General features: G+C 36.6%; 1 protein-coding gene and 1 long non-coding RNA gene across 12 annotated transcripts in view; one reads left to right on the forward strand and one right to left on the reverse strand.

Moving 5' to 3' along the window:
* MPP5 (membrane palmitoylated protein 5) overlaps window positions 1–18,379 on the forward strand; it is a 76,862-nt gene extending 58,483 nt beyond the window's left edge. For 10 of the 11 annotated variants that reach the window (XM_034642853.1, XM_034642856.1, XM_034642852.1 and 7 more), the window contains 7 exons: window positions 3,002–3,185; window positions 4,902–4,973; window positions 5,522–5,593; window positions 8,303–8,470; window positions 9,152–9,354; window positions 10,152–10,262; window positions 15,561–18,379. In XM_034642853.1, the coding sequence (XP_034498744.1) occupies window positions 3,002–3,185; window positions 4,902–4,973; window positions 5,522–5,593; window positions 8,303–8,470; window positions 9,152–9,354; window positions 10,152–10,262; window positions 15,561–15,737 (987 nt within the window). In that variant the 3' untranslated portion in view covers window positions 15,738–18,379. Of the gene's footprint in view, window positions 1–3,001; window positions 3,186–4,901; window positions 4,974–5,521; window positions 5,594–8,302; window positions 8,471–9,151; window positions 9,355–10,151; window positions 10,263–12,314; window positions 12,639–15,560 lie in introns of those variants that run through there. The other variant, XM_034642858.1, reaches the window with a different exon arrangement.
* LOC105240132 lies at window positions 10,262–19,987 on the reverse strand. The gene is made up of 4 exons (XR_002143870.2): window positions 19,930–19,987; window positions 18,418–18,550; window positions 18,284–18,323; window positions 10,262–10,743 (listed from the first exon to the last, which is right to left on the reverse strand). It is a non-coding gene; the product is annotated as an uncharacterized LOC105240132 (long non-coding RNA).
* Between the last annotated feature and the right edge of the window lie 117 nt (window positions 19,988–20,104).

Genomic DNA, 20,104 nt, shown 5'->3' on the forward strand with positions numbered 1-20,104 from the left:
TAAGAGATTTTATTTATTTATTTGACAGAGCACAAGCAGGGGGAGCGGCAGGCAGAAGGAGAGGGAGAAGCAGACTCCCTGCTTAGCAAGGAGCCTGATGTGGGGCTTGATCCCAGGAGCCTGCGACCATGACCCAAGCTGAAGGCAGATACCCAACCAATTGAGCCACCCAGGCATCCCTTAGGGTATATTTTAAATGGCATGTATGTAAACAGTTACCCGAGGAAGCTAGTTAAAATGCAGAATCCTGAAGTCTGAGATGTGGCAATAAGAATTTAGTTTTTTTTTTTTTTTAAGATTTTATTCATTTATTTGACAGAGGCAGCGAGATAGGGAACACAAGCAGGGGGAGTGGGAGAGGGAGAAGCAGGCTTCCTGCTGAGCAGGGAGCCCGATGCGGGGCTTAATCCTAGAATGACCTGAGCCGAAGGCAGACACTTAACGACTGAGCCACCCAGGCGCCCCAAGAATTTAGTATTTTGATAAACATTCCGGGCAGGTGATCTGAGCAGAACACTTTGAAAATGTGCTGGGTATTGCTCTCAGAAAGTTAATTTGATAAAATTATCAATCAGGTGACCAAGTTAGTCTGATTTCACAGATCTCTGAAACCCTGATAACAAAAATGATCTCTTCACCACCTTAAATAATCCCTGTAATTCCATATTTAGATTTCTAAGACTTTTTGGCTAAAAAGCAACAACTTAAGCAGATTTTGGAAGCACTGATTGACAGAGATGATAAGCGGAAGTTTTTTTGATAATCCTACATATTAGGTACTTCTAGACTATCCTGCATCTTATGTCAAGATTACAAATTGTATGTATATCTCTTTAACCAGTCTCTCAACTGTGTTTTGATTCTCTGCTACCTTTGTATAACTTTCTAAAATTCACTTTGGTTTTACTTGGCAAATTTTCAAGATTTTAATCAAAACTCTGTTTTCACATCAAGAACAAGGCTTGTTACGGCACCCTATAATTGGAGTGCAGCAGAACACTGTCAAAATGAATGAGGTCTCTTTAAAAAAAAAAAAATTCATTTGAGAGAGAGAGAGAGAGCACAAGCAGGGGGAGCGGCAGGCAGAGGGAGAAGCAGGCTCCCCGCTAAGCCGGGAGCCCAAAGCAGGGATTGATTCCAGGACTCTGGGATCATGACCTGAGCCCAAGGCGTCTAACCGACTGAGCCACCCAGGTGCCCCTGAATGAGGTCTCTTAACCATATTTAACCCAAGAGTGAATACTGTGTGATTCTATTTGTATGAAGTCAAATACTGGGGAAAGTAAATCTATGCTTCCCAGGAATCAGGATGATGTTTACCCTTGGAGGACGGTAGGGTGGTTAGTGACTGAAGGGGGCCTGAGGCAGGGCTTCTGTGGTGCTGGTGATATTCTGGGTCTTGATATGGGTGCTGGTTATACACGTATGCTTCATTTGTGAAAATTCATTGAGCCATACACTTATGATTGTGTGTACTCTTGAACTTATGGAGTACATCCGTGGAAAGCTACCCCCCAAAACAGACTAGCATGTAAATTCTACATTTTTAACTGGATCATTTAATTGCTTTACCTCAGTGTTGTTATTTGTATATATTAGGACTTAAGATTTCCTCATTTCCTCTTTATAGTAGTTAGTAATATATTTTTCTGAAATTATAAAAATACTTATTTAATGATACTCTCAAGCATAATTTCTGAAAGAGGCTGTTGCTTTCATGAGAATTCTTGGTTATACCTCATTATGAAGGGAGATATATATATATATATATATCTTTATCACTTAGAAAGTATTTTATCAAATTTCATATCCATCATCATTGATTGAGAATAGTCAATGTTGTGTTTTAGGAGCTGAAAAAAGATACCGTCTTCTCATAAAACAGCTTTTGAGCTTATGATAGATGGCCTCAATTATGGCAAGGGTAAAAGGCTTAGTTAAGGAAAGATAAATAACAATTGGATAGAAAGGACTTTGCATTATAAAATTCTTAGAATGTTAATCAGTTGCTTAGCTCATCGAGCTGCAATTTAACTTATACGGGCCGGAAACACTCATTGCATACAGTTGTTGGATTTCATTAGACAAAAATGGACTGCTGATTTTGGAAATGACACATACCACTTTACCAGGTGGGATGAAAATTACAGATGGATAAGTTAAAGAGAATATTCCTTTATAACTTCTTAGAATCAAGATGACTTTATTATATCTTATGGAGGTATATTGAAGGAAAGAATATAGGCAATAACTTAGCTTTCAAGAAGATTCATGTGAATTCTTACCTTTAATGCTATAAGTCTAACACATTTTTGATAAGCAAAAATACATTGTTAGCAAAAATTACAACTTGTACCACTAGTTAAATTTCAAAGCCTACAAATAGAACACAACAGGAATTTATTATAAATTTGATTTAGATGATTTTAGCAGTTTGGGGTGTGATTGTTTATGAACCCAAACATTCCTTTGAAAGAAACGGAACTCGAAGGCACAGTTACATTGACCGTGTATTCAAGAAGGGATGACGGCACCCGGGAAACTGACACTCTCCTATGAAGGTGACAGATGCAGTGAGGTTTAGTCTACCTTTCTGGGTGGTTGTGGTTTAGAAATTACATACCTTGCTGCAGAGTTACTGTTTTCAAAGGTCAGTAATGGCAGGTGAAGGGGTCTCAGTTAGTTCCCTCCTGCTTCTCTCAAGCCTTTGAGGCCCCTTAGCACTTCAGGCTTGCTAATGGCTAACAGTGCAATAATGCTCTGCGTACTCTTATATGGTTTTTTTTACTCTTGTACATGTTTGCAGTCAACAGAGATGAACTTAATTGAAGAAAACAGAAGCCTGAGAAAACACTGCTGTTACTTAACTAAACCTCCCTGCTTTCAACTCATAATTACTTTACACTAATGAAAAATTGTAACATTTTAATGTTTTTGCTGAGTATTTTGTGTTATCATTTCATTACTGTTGTTTTGATTTTTTACCCTTTTTATCTTTTAGATCCATGTGAAAGCTCATTTTGATTATGACCCCTCAGATGACCCTTATGTCCCATGTCGAGAATTAGGTCTATCTTTTCAAAAAGGGGATATACTTCATGTCATCAGTCAAGAAGATCCAAATTGGTGGCAAGCCTACAGGGAAGGGGACGAAGATAATCAGCCTCTAGCTGGGCTCGTTCCAGGTAAAAGACAATATAGGGGAACATATTTAAAAGAACATTTAAAATACAAGCCTTCACAGAGGAAAAAACTCACTTTTTTGTGTCTTTTTAAAAAAATGATGTAATTACTTTTGCATGCAGTTGGGTCTTTGTGTGTATTAATAAGGTCACTGAAAGCCACAAATCCTCTGTTTTAAAACCCAAAAGCTAAGAACAAATTCTGCCTATGCTCAGTCATATTTCAGAGAATGAGGAATGGGCTTCTTACATTAACTTTAGAGGATGATGCTACACCCTTGCTTCTTCACAGGAAGAGACATGGGACATTCCTCTAGAAACCCTGGAGTATTGATTAGCCAGTATGCTCTACTTAGTGCTTGTATCAGATATCAGTTTGATATCTTCTCATCATGCCAGCCTTAGCCCGTAAATATTTAGAACTAGAGTATATTGACTGACTGACTATACTGAGTTTCTGAAAGATGTGTCAAGGAGATTTGGGTGATATCATTTGTAAGTCTTTTTATAGGACAAATAAATGGATCCACCTTAGTTTGAGTTAGATGATGGTTTTAAGTGTTAGAAGATTTAAGAGGTCATATTGTCCACCTCCCTGCATATTGTCCACCTCTGCTGCCATTACAACAGTCTACATACGTATGTACTATAAAAATGTGCCATAGAAGTACATAACTACACTGTTTTTAAAATTTTAATATGTAACTGATCAAAATTATTTTGTTCCTTATTTTTTTTCTGAATCTGTCAAAATCAGATACTTACCTAAAAAATTTTTTTTACTTATTTTTAAATTTTAGTGCTCTTAAAATTTCCCCTCTCATTATAGTTATTTGTTTTTACTAGGAATGCAATCTGTATAGCTCCTAAAGATAACCTGGTTATCTTTAATACTTCTTATGTGTATCAAACTCAGTATTGTTTTTGCTTGTGCTCTTATGAAATGCACTAAGTTCTACAGATCATCCCAACATATATGGAATTTGCTTATTGATTTCAAAGAATCCTTGGCTCGAAACAAAAAGAACTGATATAAAAATTTTTAAAGTACAATTCTAATCCAGATTTTCTAAGTAAAACCACTTTTATCCTCCAGAAAAAATACATTTGATTTTAAGGTAGATGTCTGAAAAGAAGATGAATATCAAAAACTTTGAAACCCTCCTATATTAAAATCTTAATTCTGAGAGGGAGAATTTTTGTGTTTTTCATTTCTTTATATCATTGGTAGCTTAAAGGTGGAAATAAAAAAAATCATTAAAACATACACATACATATGAAGAAAAAGGGATTGAGTGGTATCATAAAATCAAAAAGTGATGAATGTTCATGTATTTTGTAAAGTTAACTCCTGGAATTAATTTGTTTGATTTGAGGTAATTCTAAATGATCCAGAAGTAGGATCCAGCATAGTACTTTCCACATAGTAAGTGCACAGTGGAAAGCTTTGTAAAAATTGAACTATTAAATTTTCTAACACTAGTTTATAACTTTTCTAATAGATGATATATACGTGTCTTAGGATTGGTTGATAGTGAGGTTGAAACTTAGTACTTTGAACATTTGGAGGCTTATAAACATAGCTGACATACTCTCATATGATGGCAGAAAGATTTAAAGGGGAACATAAGTGAAGAATTACTTCTGGTATTTTCCCCTTGATTAAAAAACAAAAACTTACATTCTTTTGTCTTAAACTCTTTTCTTTCTGCTGTTAAGGGAAAAGCTTTCAGCAGCAAAGGGAAGCCATGAAGCAAACCATAGAAGAAGACAAGGAGCCAGAAAAATCAGGTTGGACACTTATTTTGTCATTAATTAAAGGTTTCTTGGGTCTCCATCTGGAACTGTGTTTAAATTTACATATTAGGGAGTGCCTGGGTGGCTCAGTCGCTTAGGTAGGCAACTCTTGATTTCAACTTAGGTCATGATCTCAGGGTCATGATCTCAGCCCCGCATTGGGCTCCTCACTCACTGGGGAGTCTGCTTGAAGATTCTCTCTTTCTGCCCCTCTCCTTACTCGTGCTGGCTCGCTCTCTCTCAAATAAATTCTTTTAAAAAATGTATATATTAGAATTGTCAAAAAAGATATATTCATGGTAAGAGGCAAAACTGATTATCTTAGAACTCAAAAGGACAGGATTTAAGTATTAAAGGTCATCTGTAATGTGAGACTAATGGAAAATTATAACTATTTCCTTGAGAAATAGTTCTACACAACAATAAGATATGTGTTTATAAATTTAAATGGAAAACTATCTGAGTTCTTCAGTTTGAAATATGTAGCTTTGTTCAAGGAAACAAGTACCACGTTTACAGTTATGCTTTTAATTGTTCAACAGGAAAACTATGGTGTGCAAAGAAGAATAAAAAGAAGAGGAAAAAGGTTTTATATAATGCCAATAAAAATGATGGTGAGTTCAGGCACCTGGATGGCTCTGTCAATTGGGCATCCAACTCTTGATTTCGGCTCAGGTCATATCATCAGGGTTGTGAGATTGAGCCCTGAGTTGGGCTCCACACTGGGCGTGGAGCCTGCTTAAGATTCTCTCTCTCCCTCTCCCTCTGCTCCTCCCCCCCCCCACCAAAATGATGGTGGGTTCTCTTAGATATAGCTGGATTTATATCTGAAAGAGGTCTGTATCTAACACTTGAAAGAAATTAAACTACTATTTTTAGGGAATTATATTTCTAGTCCTGTTTTGCTTCTTAATGTAATGTTAATGTAACATGCTTAAGAAAGTCATTTCGCAGAAATTATTTTCTTTTGAAATCCTATGAATAATGCAGTGTTTTGAATTTAGAGAAAAACTGGCATAAAAATTAAAGTACAGTTTAGCATTATATAGTGTTATATTGATTTTTCCTTAAATTCTTTGTGAAATTAATACATGCCTGTAACAAAATCTAACAATATAGTGTAAGTAAAAATGAATATTTTATCTACAATAAAGGCAACCCATTCCACAGTTTAAGTAAAAATGAATATTTTATCTACAATGAGGCAACCCATTCCACAGAACCTGGTACCTGCTGACTGAGTCAGGTGCATAGAGTTTTTTGTTTTATTACTAAAATTAAAAAAATTTTTAAGTGTAGTATCTCTTCATATCAAAGATAACACAGGGCTTGTATTCCCAAGTGACAGCAGTCTGCTGGACCTGAGTGATTACTGTTGTGTTTCTGTTAGGCACCTACTATCTTAGTTCAACAGTTTCCACCACATCCAGTTTTTATAAATGCAGCCTGATTTTTACTGCTTTTCATTACGTTCTTGGTTGGTCTTTATGTGCATTAGAATTTGCCTACCCCTGCTTTGGTTCTTGTCAGAAAGAACCCAAATAAATAAACCAAAGGCACTCCTTAACTTCTTACACAGTTTAAAAGTCTTATTCTGTCAGTGCCTTCAGATATTTTTTTTAGGCAGCATAAATTAAACATGAAAATAAAATGTTACAGATTATTGAAAAATCCCATTTAAAACTAAATCTGAGATTCGATATACTTTGTTTCCAAAATAAACATCCTTAATACTAATTGAAACATTGCGTAGCTAAGATTTATTGAATTTTTCATCCTTTCCTCTGTATTTGGTTAAGTGATTAATATCTGTTTCTTCATCCATTAAAATACACTAAATTGGTTCTGCTCTAATAGTTATTATACTATAGAAAACCTGCAAATCTGAAGCTTACAGACGTATAACTAAGTCTTTATAAATAAAAATACTGCCACAGTCTGATTGTACAGGTTACAAGAAAGAAGTCTGATTTTTCAGAGGGCAAAGCATTTTGGGAAGGGCAGGAATTATATTTCTATTCATAATGGTGTCATCATAATGAATATTTTTTATTAATAATAACTATCATTTATAATAACCATTCTCTTCCAGGGGCAGTAACTCTATGCTTTAGATACCTTCATCCATTTAGGTCTCACAATAAATTCCTTGAGATTATAGATTAATAAATTGAAGGTCAGATATTAAAGATCTGCTTAAGTTCTTAAAGCTAATACAGAGCTAGAATTTAGACAAATACAGTTTGAGTTCCTACTCTGTGCTCTGTGCTAAAAACTGGCAAGACTAAGATGATTGCCTGCCCCCGTGGAACTTACAGCTGAGTGTGACTATACATCTGATGCTCTTTCCTAGTCAGGGGAAGTAATATGAGTGGGAAGATGGCAGGCTGCTCGTCGTCTGCCTTTGTTTCTTACCACTTGACAGCTCTGATTTCATCTGGATTATGGGCTTTAGGAATGTTATTCCACCTATCACAACTTAAACTTCTTGAATCATGACCTCAGGTTAGTATTAGTATTCCAAGTTCAGACAGCACAAACTGTTTTCAGGTTCTATAATCACGGAGAAGTGTTCGTACTTTCTCTGATAAACACTAGTGTGTAGCTACTATTTTAAATATTGTCTATGCCAGGTATTGTGCTTAGCATATGTATTGTGTCTGATCCTTAAACCAACCCTCTAAGTGTAGTATTAGTATCCCCGTTTTACAAAAATGACAGACCATGTTCTCATTACTTCATCCCCTGGCGCCCCACCCTCTCTCAAAGTATGGGCTGCAAACTAGCTTTTTTACAATAAAAGCAATACAAGTAGTTTTGTTGTATTAAAACATTCAAACTATGAAAAAAGAGAAGCAATAAACGCTTCTAGAAGGATTAATATATTGTCTGATTTATTTTCATAGTATTGGGAAGTATATATTGACATTGGAAAATATTCATATAATCCTTCCCAGTTATTACTTATCTTGATCCAAAAAGTTAAACGTTTTTAATAATAAATTGTGTTTCTTATGGACTATGAGAAACAAACTGAGGACTTCAAAGGGGAGGGGGGTGGGGGAATGGGATAGACTGGTGATGGGTGGTAAGGAGGGCACGTATTGCATGGTACACTGGGTGTTATACGCAACTAATGGGGCACTGAACTTTACATTGGAATCCGGGGATGTACTGTAAGGTGACTAACATAATATAATAAAAAATCATTTAAAAAAATAATAATAATAAATTGTGTTTCTTTCCAATTATTTTGGAAGATCTGTATCTTTATTACATGGCAGTAATTCTATCTGAAGGGCTTAACTTTTTCTTTTTCAAAGATTATGACAATGAAGAGATCTTAACTTATGAGGAAATGTCACTTTATCATCAGCCAGCAAATAGGAAGAGACCTATCATTTTGATTGGTCCGCAGAACTGTGGCCAGAATGAATTGCGTCAGAGGCTCATGAACAAAGAAAAAGACCGCTTTGCATCTGCAGTTCCTCGTAAGTTTGGATGCATTCCCATTTTCCTGTGCTTTTCAGTTTACCTAACTGGACCTAACTGGAGAGAAATTTTTCATCCAATTCATGAAAACAGTTTTGCCCAGGAAAGAGAAACTTTGCTTTAATAAAATCTTTTGAGAATTTGTAACTCAAGGTAGTCATTACTGAGAAACTTCAGTTTTTCCTGTGGTACTAATTATTTTCTAAATGAATTTCAATTTGGGCTTCTTAAAATTCTGTTCAATATAGAATCAGCTCCTGATTTTTTAAACTGATGCAGAAAATAGAAATTTAGACCTAATCTCTGAACACAGAAGTTCTGTTTAGATTATATAATACCTGGGGGGGTGGGAGGGTTAAAAAAAAAAATCTTAGTGGAAATAAACTTAAGGAAAAGATGAGTGGTAGTGTTTTAAATGTGAGAAGTAATTTAAAGTGTAAGCATAAAATTGTGTTAAGGCAATTAAATATATTATTAAGATACTAAAACCACATTTTTGTTCATTTCTGTCTAGAAATAAAATGAATCAGTATTAAACACATGGGCTCTTGAGATTTCCTCAGTTCATCTTTTTACATTTCATCTGTATTACAAAATTGAAATTTTCCCTGACTAGCAGAATTATCCTCCAAGCTTACTCTGATCCATGCCGGTTAATTTTACTCATTTTGTTTGCCTAGATACAACTCGGAGTAGGCGAGACCACGAAGTAGCTGGTAGAGATTACCACTTTGTTTCACGGCAAGCATTTGAGGCAGACATAGCAGCTGGAAAGTTCATTGAACATGGTGAATTTGAGAAAAATTTGTATGGAACCAGCATAGATTCAGTACGGCAAGTGATCAACTCTGGCAAAATATGTCTTTTAAGTCTTCGTACCCAGGTAAATAAAGTTCTCATACATTTCTTTCCCCACTGATCCTCTGTGTTTTAGTGGACAAAAGAGCTCAGTCTCTGCTATTTCAATTATAAACACCTGATTTAAGAAAAGTATAATTATTTTTACTAAATGTTACCTTCAGAATTCCTTATATTACTTGGGCTAACATATTTATCGAAGAACTTAGAGCCGTTAAGCACGTTGTCTTAATAATGTTTTTAGATAGAAAAGGGCATGTTCCTGTAATCCCTGTTTGGTAGTGTGCTTCAGTTTAGGAAGACACAGTCACACAATGGCAAAGGCAGGCTCAAAACCAGTCTCCTAATTGAAAAGTCTGCTTTTTCTCGGGTGTACTTTTCCAGAACTTCTTTTTTGTATGTGTGTGGAGTTTCTCTTTCTGTTCTGCTTGCATTTAAATCCTGGCACATGGTAAAATTACTGCTTATTTCTCCTTCCTCCAAAATGGATTTTGAATGTGGTTACTTATAATCTTTATCTGATCTTATTAGAAGATATTTTAGCATCACAGTTGTAGACTTTCAGTGTCATTTTTATTTCATTATATAAACAGGGCAAGCTAATTTGTGCGTGTGTGTGTTCCAGGTACACAGTATATTCTTACAGTGAATGGTAGGATCTGGAAATACTGTGAATTGTTTGTTACAAAGATGTTTAGAAACACTAATAGACGATGTTCTTTTTTTTAAATGATATTATTCCAAGTATATTATTGGGAAGTAGTGAAATAATGAAAATTATTGTAAATATCCAAAAATATCTTTTTTTTTTTTTTTTAATAGTCCTTGAAGACTCTCCGGAATTCAGACTTGAAACCATATATTATCTTCATTGCACCTCCTTCACAAGAAAGACTTCGAGCGTTGTTGGCAAAGGAGGGCAAGAATCCAAAGGTAAAGTTATAGTGTTGTATTGTTTCATTGAAAGTAAACATGAAACAGTCATGACCTAACATGTCACAGTGCTTAAAAGCTATATCAGCTTGAGCTTTCAAACTGATTATTCTTTCTGCCGTATCACTTTTCCCAAAATTACTGTTGTTGCCTCTGGCTGGACTGTGGCAGCTCTCCAAAGCAGGGGCCTTCTCTTTTTCTCCACACACTCCCTGTTGCTGCCCCAAATGTATGGTTACCTTTGGCATTCCTTAAAACATCCTTAATCTTCTTCACATGGATCTGTGTTATTTCCAACAGGAATTATATAACCCCCTGCCCTCTACCCCCAAGAAAAAAGTTCTCCACAGATTCTTAGGAATTACCCACTTTTCTCTGCAGATATTCTGCATATGTGGGGGGCCAGAGTTGGGTGCTCTTGCTTTTCTCTGATTGAAATTTATGTTCTGTTTGTCCTCTCCCTTTGGTCTTCTCACATGATCTGAAATGGTAAATTTTAAAAAATTATTTGAGATGCTGGACATGGTTAAGGGTGATTCACATTTTACTAAACATTAATAATAAAGTTATAATATATTAATGTGTTAATCTGAAAGCACTGACTTTTAAGTGTGTGAAATGAAAACTGTCAAGTGACTTAATATATCAAAGTAACAAATACTTTTCCTTGTTTTTTGCTCATTTCTTAAATACTTCCGTTTTACAGAGGAATCATTCAGTTCTCCTTATGGTTCATTTGCTCTCTCTAAATCTCCTTAAGGGGCGCCTGGGTGGCACAGCGGTTAAGCGTCTGCCTTCGGCTCAGGGCGTGATCCCGGTGTTGTGGGATCGAGCCCCACGTCAGGCTTCTCTGCTATGAGCCTGCTTCTTCCTCTCTCTCTCCCCCTGCTTGTGTTCCCTCTCTCACTGGCTGTCTCTATCTCTGTCTAATAAATAAATAAAATCTTAAAAAAAAAATCTCCTTAAAAGCCGTAAACACACATCGTTAACACTCTTCTTTGTAAGATCCTTAAGTCATTAAAAACATAATATCACTCCTTTCCCATGATTCTTGGCTGTACACCATTGCCACCAACCCTCTTTCTTCCTCCCCAAAATCTTTTTCCATTCTCAGTCTACTTATATTTCTTATTCAATCTAAATGTGAAGGTTGTATTTTTCAGTGTCTTAGGCTATAGACAGTCAAGGATTTTCCCATCCTACATGATGAGCGTAATTCTGGTTGCTTTGTTTAGTCTAACTAGGTCTGCTGGTTAAAGGAGCGTTCACCCCTTTTCCATGTTTGCAACACAATCGTAAGTTCATAAATTAGTGGAGTCAGAGAATCTGCTGTTCTTAGCACTTGGGATACCAAAAAAAAAAAAGAGACATGGTCACTGGCTGTTTTTGAGGGGGATTACAATAAAGAAAACAAAACTAATACTCTGTAAAACTCAGTGACCAGTAACTACTTTGGTAGACAGAAATACCATGTTTGTTTAAGGAAAAGGATGGACCACAGTAGACTTCCTCCTATTTGTTCAGCCTAATTTTTCTGTTTTCTAATATGCACACTTATTTTTTGTTATGTTTTTCTTCTCCAAGGACTCAGTATCATGCAAGGGCTATATACCATTCCAAAGCATGTTAGGCAACTTTCTTTGGGTTGGTGGTCTCAGGTAGGGTTCTCATGGGATTATTTATCCTATTACTTATTTTGAATTAGCTACCCCAAATTGAGTAAGGTCTAGAAAGATACCAGTTACACGTATTTTTAAAGGAAGAACTTAGTACCAAAACGTTTTAACACTTTACAGTATGCTTGATTTTCTAATGAGAATTCTCTAATTTTTAAAAATTAACTTCATTGAAATTATTTTATATACAATAAAATGCATGCATTTTATTTGTATAATTCAGTGGGTTTTGGCAAAATGTGTACCTGTGTCCCTGCCATGCCAGTTGACGTTTAGAACATTTTCGTCACTCTAGAAAATTCTCTCGTGCTTCTTTTGAGTTAATACCCCTCCATTCTTCCCTAGGCAACCACTAACTTGCTTTCTGTCACCATAGATTTGTCTGTTCTAGAAGTTCATATAAATGGAACCAGAGCGTTTAAGTTTGCATCTGGCTTTTGATCAGCATAACGTCCTTGAGATTCATCAACGTTGCGTCTAACAGTAGTTCCGACCTTCGTATTGCTGAGTGGTATACCCTGAGCTCAATATATCACACTATATTCATCAGTTAAAAATTATTTGGGTTGTTTCCAATTTTGAGCTGGTGTGATTAAAGCAGCTCTAGACATTCATAATCTTTTGGTGGACATCTGTGTTTTCGTTTCTCTTGAATTGCTGGATCAAATAGTAAGTGTATAAATAAAGCTGCCAAACTGTTTTAAATCCGTTTGCTTCCATTTGTTCCCATTTTGGTGCTTTTGTTGGTTTAACAATTTTTGCCATTCTAGTAAGTGCGAAGTGTTATCATTAAGGTTTTTATTTGCATTTGCCTAATGACTAATGATAGTGTCTTTTCATGTAGTTATTTAGGCATATTCTTTTGTGAAATTTTTTTTTTAATTGGGTTGTTTTCTTATGGAGTTGTAAAAATTCTTATATCCAGTATGGATATTTAACTGTTTTCTCAAAATTTATCTTTTTTAATATGTTCTGAACATCAGAAGTGTTTAATTTTAAAGAAGCATACTCTATTTTTCTTAGTTAATGATTTTTGTGTACAGTCTAAAAAAATTCGTGTGCTCCAAGTTAAAGATTTTATCCCATGTTTTCTTATAAAACTTTTCTTGTGTTATTACTTTTAGGTCTGTAATCTTTCAAACTAATCTTTGTTTGTGTGAAGTAAGGGTGGTGGTTGGTTTGGTGTCTTTTGTTTTTGTTTTGTTTTTTAACACATGGATATTCCGTTCCTCTAGCATCATTTCTTGAAAAAGACTATCCTTTTTCCCACTGAATTACATTGGCACCTTTTTAAAAAATGAGCTGGCCAAATATATAACAGATTGCAGGGTGGGGATTATTTCTGGACTCTATCCTGTATTTATGGTAATATCACAGTCTTGATTACTGCAGCTATAATATTACAGGTCTCAAAAAGTCCTTTTAAAAAGGCATGAAGTACTCATACATGGTTACAACATGGATCAACCTTGCAAACGCTGTAAGTGAAAGAAGCCAGTCACAAAAGACCATATATTGTATGATTTCATTTTATGGGATGTCTGGAATAGGCAAATCTATAGGGACCTAAAGTAGATTAGTGGTTCCCTGGGGCTGGGGATTGGGAGAAAATAGGGAGTGGCTGCCTTTCAAAAATGTATCAGCCTTATTTTATGACACAGCATCAGTTCTATCTGGGTGCATGTTCCGTGCACACCCGCTAAGAATGTGTAGAGGGTAGTGTATCTTATTGCCTTTTTATTCCACTTATGTTTCCTCTCCTTTGGTATTTTCAGTAGTGCTTTTTATCACTCATACAGAGGTGTTGAACAAAAACAAGTCCTCAATTTTAACTCTGTGAAATTGTGCTAATCAGGAAAGTGATGGTGTTCCTCACTGGATGCAGAATGTAAATAATCAGTTAATCTGATTGTACTCTGAATCTCTCTGCTAGAATGGGGGCCTGAGAGTGGTAAACTGATAGTATGAACTGTTACAACAGTCAATTTTGCCTGTTGGCCAATTTTTTCAGTCCAAAACCTTTTGAGCAAAAACATTTTATTTCATCTTAGTCATGAATTATAATTTTGAAAAATAAAACCTAAATTAAAAGAAAGTAAATGGTATAAGTCATTTTGGCAAAAGACAAAATAATGCCTTAAATTTGAAAAAGAAAAACTAGGTGGATTGGTTATTTATGTGAATCTATGTGAGATGTAGGGCTTTTACTTTTCAACTCTAGCACCACAAAGTTTAGATTCTGTTTTGACTTCTGGAATGTTCTTTCAATAATCTTGAGATTTGAGTAGACCTAAGTTTTAGCAAGAATGTTAGTGTGTTTAGTTATAATGGTGTAGTGGAGTCCCCTAGGAAACAAAGGATTCTGTGTACCACAGCCAGATGCACAACATTCCAGAATGAAAATTAGCCACACAAAAAACTGCCTCAGGACAAGCTGGAGCTGTCATATTTTTAGTACGTTTTCCTGTTACAGAAGTTCAACCAGTTGAATAAGTTGCTTTGTGTTGTGCGTCCAATACAGTACTGGTGTGTGACTTTTATATCTGAGATATTTGGACTTGAGTTAGTTCTCTTCATTGATGGGTGATTTGGGGGCAGTTTTACTTTTTTTTTTTTTTAAAGATTTTATTTATTTATTCGACAGAGATAGAGACAGCCAGCTAGAGAGGGAACACAAGCATGGGGAGTGGAAGAAGCAGGCTCTTAGCAGAGGAGCCTGATGTGGGGCTCGATCCCATAATGATGGGATCAATCCCATAATGCAGGGATCATGCCCTGAGCCGAAGGCAGACGCTTAACCGCTGTGCCACCCAGGCGCCCCGCAGTTTTACTTTCTTGAACACATGTGCCTGGTAATCAGAGGGTTCTGCATCAGTTTCACACCTTGCCTTACCACCTGCTCGTCTATTACATGAAACAGCCATTTCCTTTACCCAGTGTTTTAAAGTAGCCTGCTCTGTATCATTTCCCAAACTCTTTTTAGGATACTTTTTTGCATCTTTAAAGACCTCCTTCATGTACTGAAAACAGAGAAGCAGTTTAAGCCGAGTAATTCCCCCAGAATATTAGATTATTAAATCTTAGGTTGACCAGCAGCATTTTCATAGAAAGATACCCATTCTATTGATCCTTTTCTTTTCCCATAATGTTTACCCTAACTCTGGTAGAGCTAAAGGACAGCAGATCTTTATACAGCCAAGAGTAGATGACATTTTGGGTCCTACTAACTTTGCTTCAAACTGAAAGGCTCACTCTATTACAAAAGATGTTATTTTTTAGGGAAAGGTTATGATGCTCTGAAATGCTTGAAAACAAATGTTTGTAGGGAATTCTAAGTAAGTCTTTGCTCTTGAAGCCTCTAGTGAGTAAAACAAATAGATGAAAACCTGAGTAGCAGTATACCCAGGTTATATTGAGTCCCAGGTGGTTCAGTAGGAGTCCTGAAGACACCAGAGCAAAGGAAATCACTGAGACCATGACAGGGTTGAGGAGGAGCTCCTAAAGTGGCATATTTTGAGAGCAAGCAATATAAGGACATGTTTTTTGTTCTTCAGTCATCTCTGACTCACTGTATATTTTGGTAAGGAATGGAATTATCTCAGTTTTTGTCTTCTCTTGACAGCCTGAAGAGTTGAGAGAAATCATTGAGAAGACTAGAGAGATGGAGCAGAACAATGGCCACTACTTTGACACGGCAATTGTGAATTCAGACCTTGATAAAGCCTATCAGGAATTGCTTAGGTTAATTAACAAACTTGATACTGAACCTCAGTGGGTGCCATCCACTTGGCTGAGGTGAGGGGAACATCCATTCTATGGTATGATTGGACTTGATCTGGCAAACTGCCACTAGGAAGAGAGCCCTGATACTTCAGCAAGACCCTGAGGTGGCAGGCCAAATAAGCTGTAGACCTGTTCTTTGATCTCAGACTAGTGAGAAAATCCCCTTAGGCAATTTGTGCATAGCAGTCTTTTCTCTGGACGTGGCTTTAGAGGTTCTTGCCTCCTCTGGGGATTCTAAATGGAACCTTTCAACAGACCATTTCCAGTTTATCCATGTAAAAACCTTTTAATTCTGTTTTCACCTAACTAAATCTTTCCTGCCTTGTCCTATTTCAAATCATGAAAAACTTGTCTGTATGTACACAACGGTCCGTGTCTCACGTAGTTATAAATATTGATGCTATTTAACAGTTAACTTAAAGGACTTCATGGGGGGGGGGGACTGTGATTCTGTGTACTGGGCAGGACAGTATTTGGTTAGAAGGCTGGTTTTGTCATCAGAAGTATTTTCCTAAAATAAAAACAAAAATGGTGCCACTTTGGTCCCAAGCTACTGTTAGGCTTGAATTCATTTGTGTGTCTTTTAATTCTAAAACATTCCATTAGAAAGACCAGTTCTTTAGCTCAGACTTTGTGGATCAGATTTCACAGCACACTCAACTGATTCTGATCTAGTTAAATATATATAGCATATGCTGATCTTTTTGATTTTCTGAAGTTTTTGCTTAAATTGTCACAAGTGATTCTATAACCTTGCTTCCTTTCTTTGATCTGCATAGTACAATAGAATGTGTAAGTTACACTTTTATGAATGGCAGATGGTCATATAAACTATTTTTTCCTCATGATGCACATCGTTTTTCATACATGAGAGGATATAGCACATTTGACAGTTTTGCATTTTTATATATGAGTACAGTATAATTTGATGACTGTGCCATATAAAACTGGAATTCTGGGATGAATATAGCTGCTGTACTGTATACTAATATTTAATAGGTTGACAAATGGTCATTGATAACACTCATTCAGCATTGGAATAAAATTATATCCAAGGGGAAATACAACTGACTTTGAGATCACAAGGAAAGGATGACCTGAAAGTCATTTGAACGTTATAGGAAAAGAACATGGATTCAGGTTTTTATCCTGTCCAGTTCTGCCCCTTACGACCAGAATGCAATGGCTTGCTAAATCATAAATGTTTAAGCTAATGGGATTTTCATATTGTCTATAGAGCTGTAGCTTTAAAATTCAACTTCTGTAACTGGCATGGAAAGTTAATTTGTAGTCTTTTCAAGCCTTTAGGGATGGTGTGATGTGTGTCAAATGACCTCAAATGTGAATGTCTTGATTTCATTTTTATGACTTTAGCTACAGCATTTCCTGTTTCCAAAGCTAAACACTGGAATAACACGGAGTTGTCACTTAATTTAACATAAGCGATTGTTTTTAATGAGTAGTTTGTCTTGTTGTTGTGTATATTTGATTTCTGTGTAATTTTACTTGAACAAATGTAGACAGTTTATGTTGCCTTTTCTGTTCAGTTCTGCATGGCCTTGAAGTTGGCTGCAATGTGTCTTATATGGAAATACTTTCAAGATAACCGTTCCTTAGGAAGAAAGTAACATTCCTGGGTCAAGGGAAGGAACGCCATACTGTCTTTTCAGATCTGAAACACTCCAGTTTAGGACAGAGAAATCCAAGGACTATTAACACTTAATCGTTTTAGTTTTCCAGTTTACTTTCTCTTAAGGAATGAAAGGTAGTCTATGGTAGACAATGGAGTTTTATGAGCTGCTTTTCATAGCTGACAACTGTTTTCAGCCCTAAGATCTAAAAGGTTGGCAGTTTAAGTAGCTGTTTTGCCAGTTCCGGAGTTAGCCTGCAGACTGTAGAGCCACACTAGAGCACACATGTGCTTTCACAAGCAAATCCACTACCAAGGCACATGCCATGTCATAGTATACTCTTAGCTGACAAGAGAGATTTGAGGGTCAGTTAAGTCCTATAGTTCTCTCTTTATCCGCAATGGAAGGAGGATAGAAATGTTTACGTCCCAAGCTTTTCTCAGCCTGACGTGGATGTGTTGATATTCAACACAGTCCCTAAACAAAGTGAAAACTTAATTGTTGACTTCCTTAAAAAAAAAGTCTTGCTATACACCCAGTTGTCCAGCGGCTCCTGCCAGTTCCATTTCCTGTCCTTTGTGGTTCTGACTGGAGACCCAGTCGGGGATAGGTCTTACCCACTTACAAGAATGATAGCAATAGCTAATAAAATGCACGTTAGTTCAAATAAGGAAATACCTTCCTTTGCTAAATTTTCATAAGTCAGAACAAACGGAAAAGGATAGTATTCAGAGATTAATCCAGATTTGCTTTATGTGAAAAATGTAATATCTGGATTTTCTTTTTCCTTTTTTCATGGCCTAAGGAATAAGTATTGATAAGGAATAATTTGAATGTAATTTTGTGAATGTGTATGGAAACTGTAAACCAGGGATTTAGCCTTAATAAAAGGTAACCTTTGACATCTATTGTTAATCCTTTGTACTCTTACCTTGTATCTGCACTCTCATTTTGAGTTGTCATACTGCACACTGTATTATAAAAACAAAGTAAAATTATATTTCAAATAAAACCATTGAGTACGTTCTGTGTTTATGTCCTCTGCTATTCCAGGTTTCGACTCACCTAACCACTCGGTCTGCTAGTTTTTGCCAGAAGTAAGTCCACTGAAACGTCCACGTGAAACATAAAATACCTTTTAATTTCTTCTTCATGGTGGGGGAGTGCCCCCTATTGCCACAGATGTAGGTTCTGTTTCCTTGTTTTAAAAAAATTTTTTATTAAAGATAGCTTAACACTGTGAACGTAAACATTTTCTAGGAAAAAAATGTATGTAATACTTGGGCAAATTCCACTTACATGCAGCCAAGGATGTGAGGGAACAAAGGCTAGAATGTGAGTAGACAAATACATAACATTCACTTTTCTACTGTACCACTCTAGCTCTCCCAAAGGAGGCAATCATACCAACAAAAAGTGTCACACACACACACACACCTGCTACCCATCTGGCTTTCTATTCCTGATCATTCCCTTCCCCTATGGATCACGTCACCCACACAACAAATTTGGTTCACTGTTTTCTTCTGATTTCTAGTTAACAATATGCTAAAACAATAAAATCATCTGCAGTTTTGTAGGTAGTTTAGCCAAGGCCAATAAAAAAGAGCTTTAAGAAGCCACAGGGGAAATCTAGGTGCTTCTCTGGCCTCAGCGGGCGAAGGTGAACACTGAATTTACCTAAGTGAAAAACCACTAAGTAACCCTGGACTCTCATACCCTTCGAGCTATTTTTTGCCTCCTACAGAGGCAGTACATACTGCTTAAGAACCAAGGCCTGCATCCCAGCTCCCCTGACCTGACAAAGCCTCAGTTTCCTCATCTGTAAAACGGAGAGAACACTATTTACACCTCACTCCAGTGTTGGGAGAATTAAATGTTAAGCCTTGAAAATAGGTAACATAGGAACTCACTTGGTTTTCCAATCACTACTGAAATTACTTACAGAATAAAACCTCCGATTCAAAACGGGATTTGCCAAAACTCAGCTCCTCCAGGACAGGCCTTAGATCTTACCTCTACCCAAAGTTTTAAATATAGGGGAGGCTAGAAAGGTTAGAAGGGTTTAAAAACAAGAAGGTAGACTGCCTGGATTTAAATCCTGGATTCACCACTTTCTAGCTTTTTGACCTAGGACCAACTACTCCAGCTCCTTGTGCCTTAACATTTTCTTCTGTGAAAGGTGGGATTAAAATAACATGTACATCTTATGGTTGTTGTGATAATATAAATAAAACAGTTATGTGCCAGGCCCCATTCTAAGATTATTTTGTTGCAGGTACTAAATGTTTCAAAATTACTTGGTACTTTAAAAAGCCTACACTTGTGTTATCAATTGACTTAAATACAATACTCATAAGCCAAGTGTTAACAATTTCACCAAAAACTGTCCCATAGCCAATCACCTCAGAAATGCCCAGGACTGGGTACAAGAAAACCCGAGTAAACATGGATGGCTCACCAATCAAACAGCACGAAAAACCTCAGTCAGCTCCTGATGTGGCCACTCAAATGCCTCATCTTCCTATTTAATGGGTTAAGACAGCAAGTGTTACCGCTTATAAGATAAAAAGTTACCTTATTGGGGCGCCTGGGTGGCACAGCAGTTAAGCATCTGCCTTCAGCTCAGGGCGTGATCCCGGCGTTATGGGATCAAGCCCCACATCAGGCTCCTCCGCTATGAGCCTGCTTCTTCCTCTCCCACTCCCCTGCTTGTGTTCCCTCTCTCGCTGGCTGTCTCTATCTCTGTCGA

This window comes from Ailuropoda melanoleuca, chromosome 14 (genome assembly GCF_002007445.2).
Source record: "Ailuropoda melanoleuca isolate Jingjing chromosome 14, ASM200744v2, whole genome shotgun sequence".
In the NCBI taxonomy this organism is placed as follows: domain Eukaryota; kingdom Metazoa; phylum Chordata; class Mammalia; order Carnivora; family Ursidae; genus Ailuropoda; species Ailuropoda melanoleuca.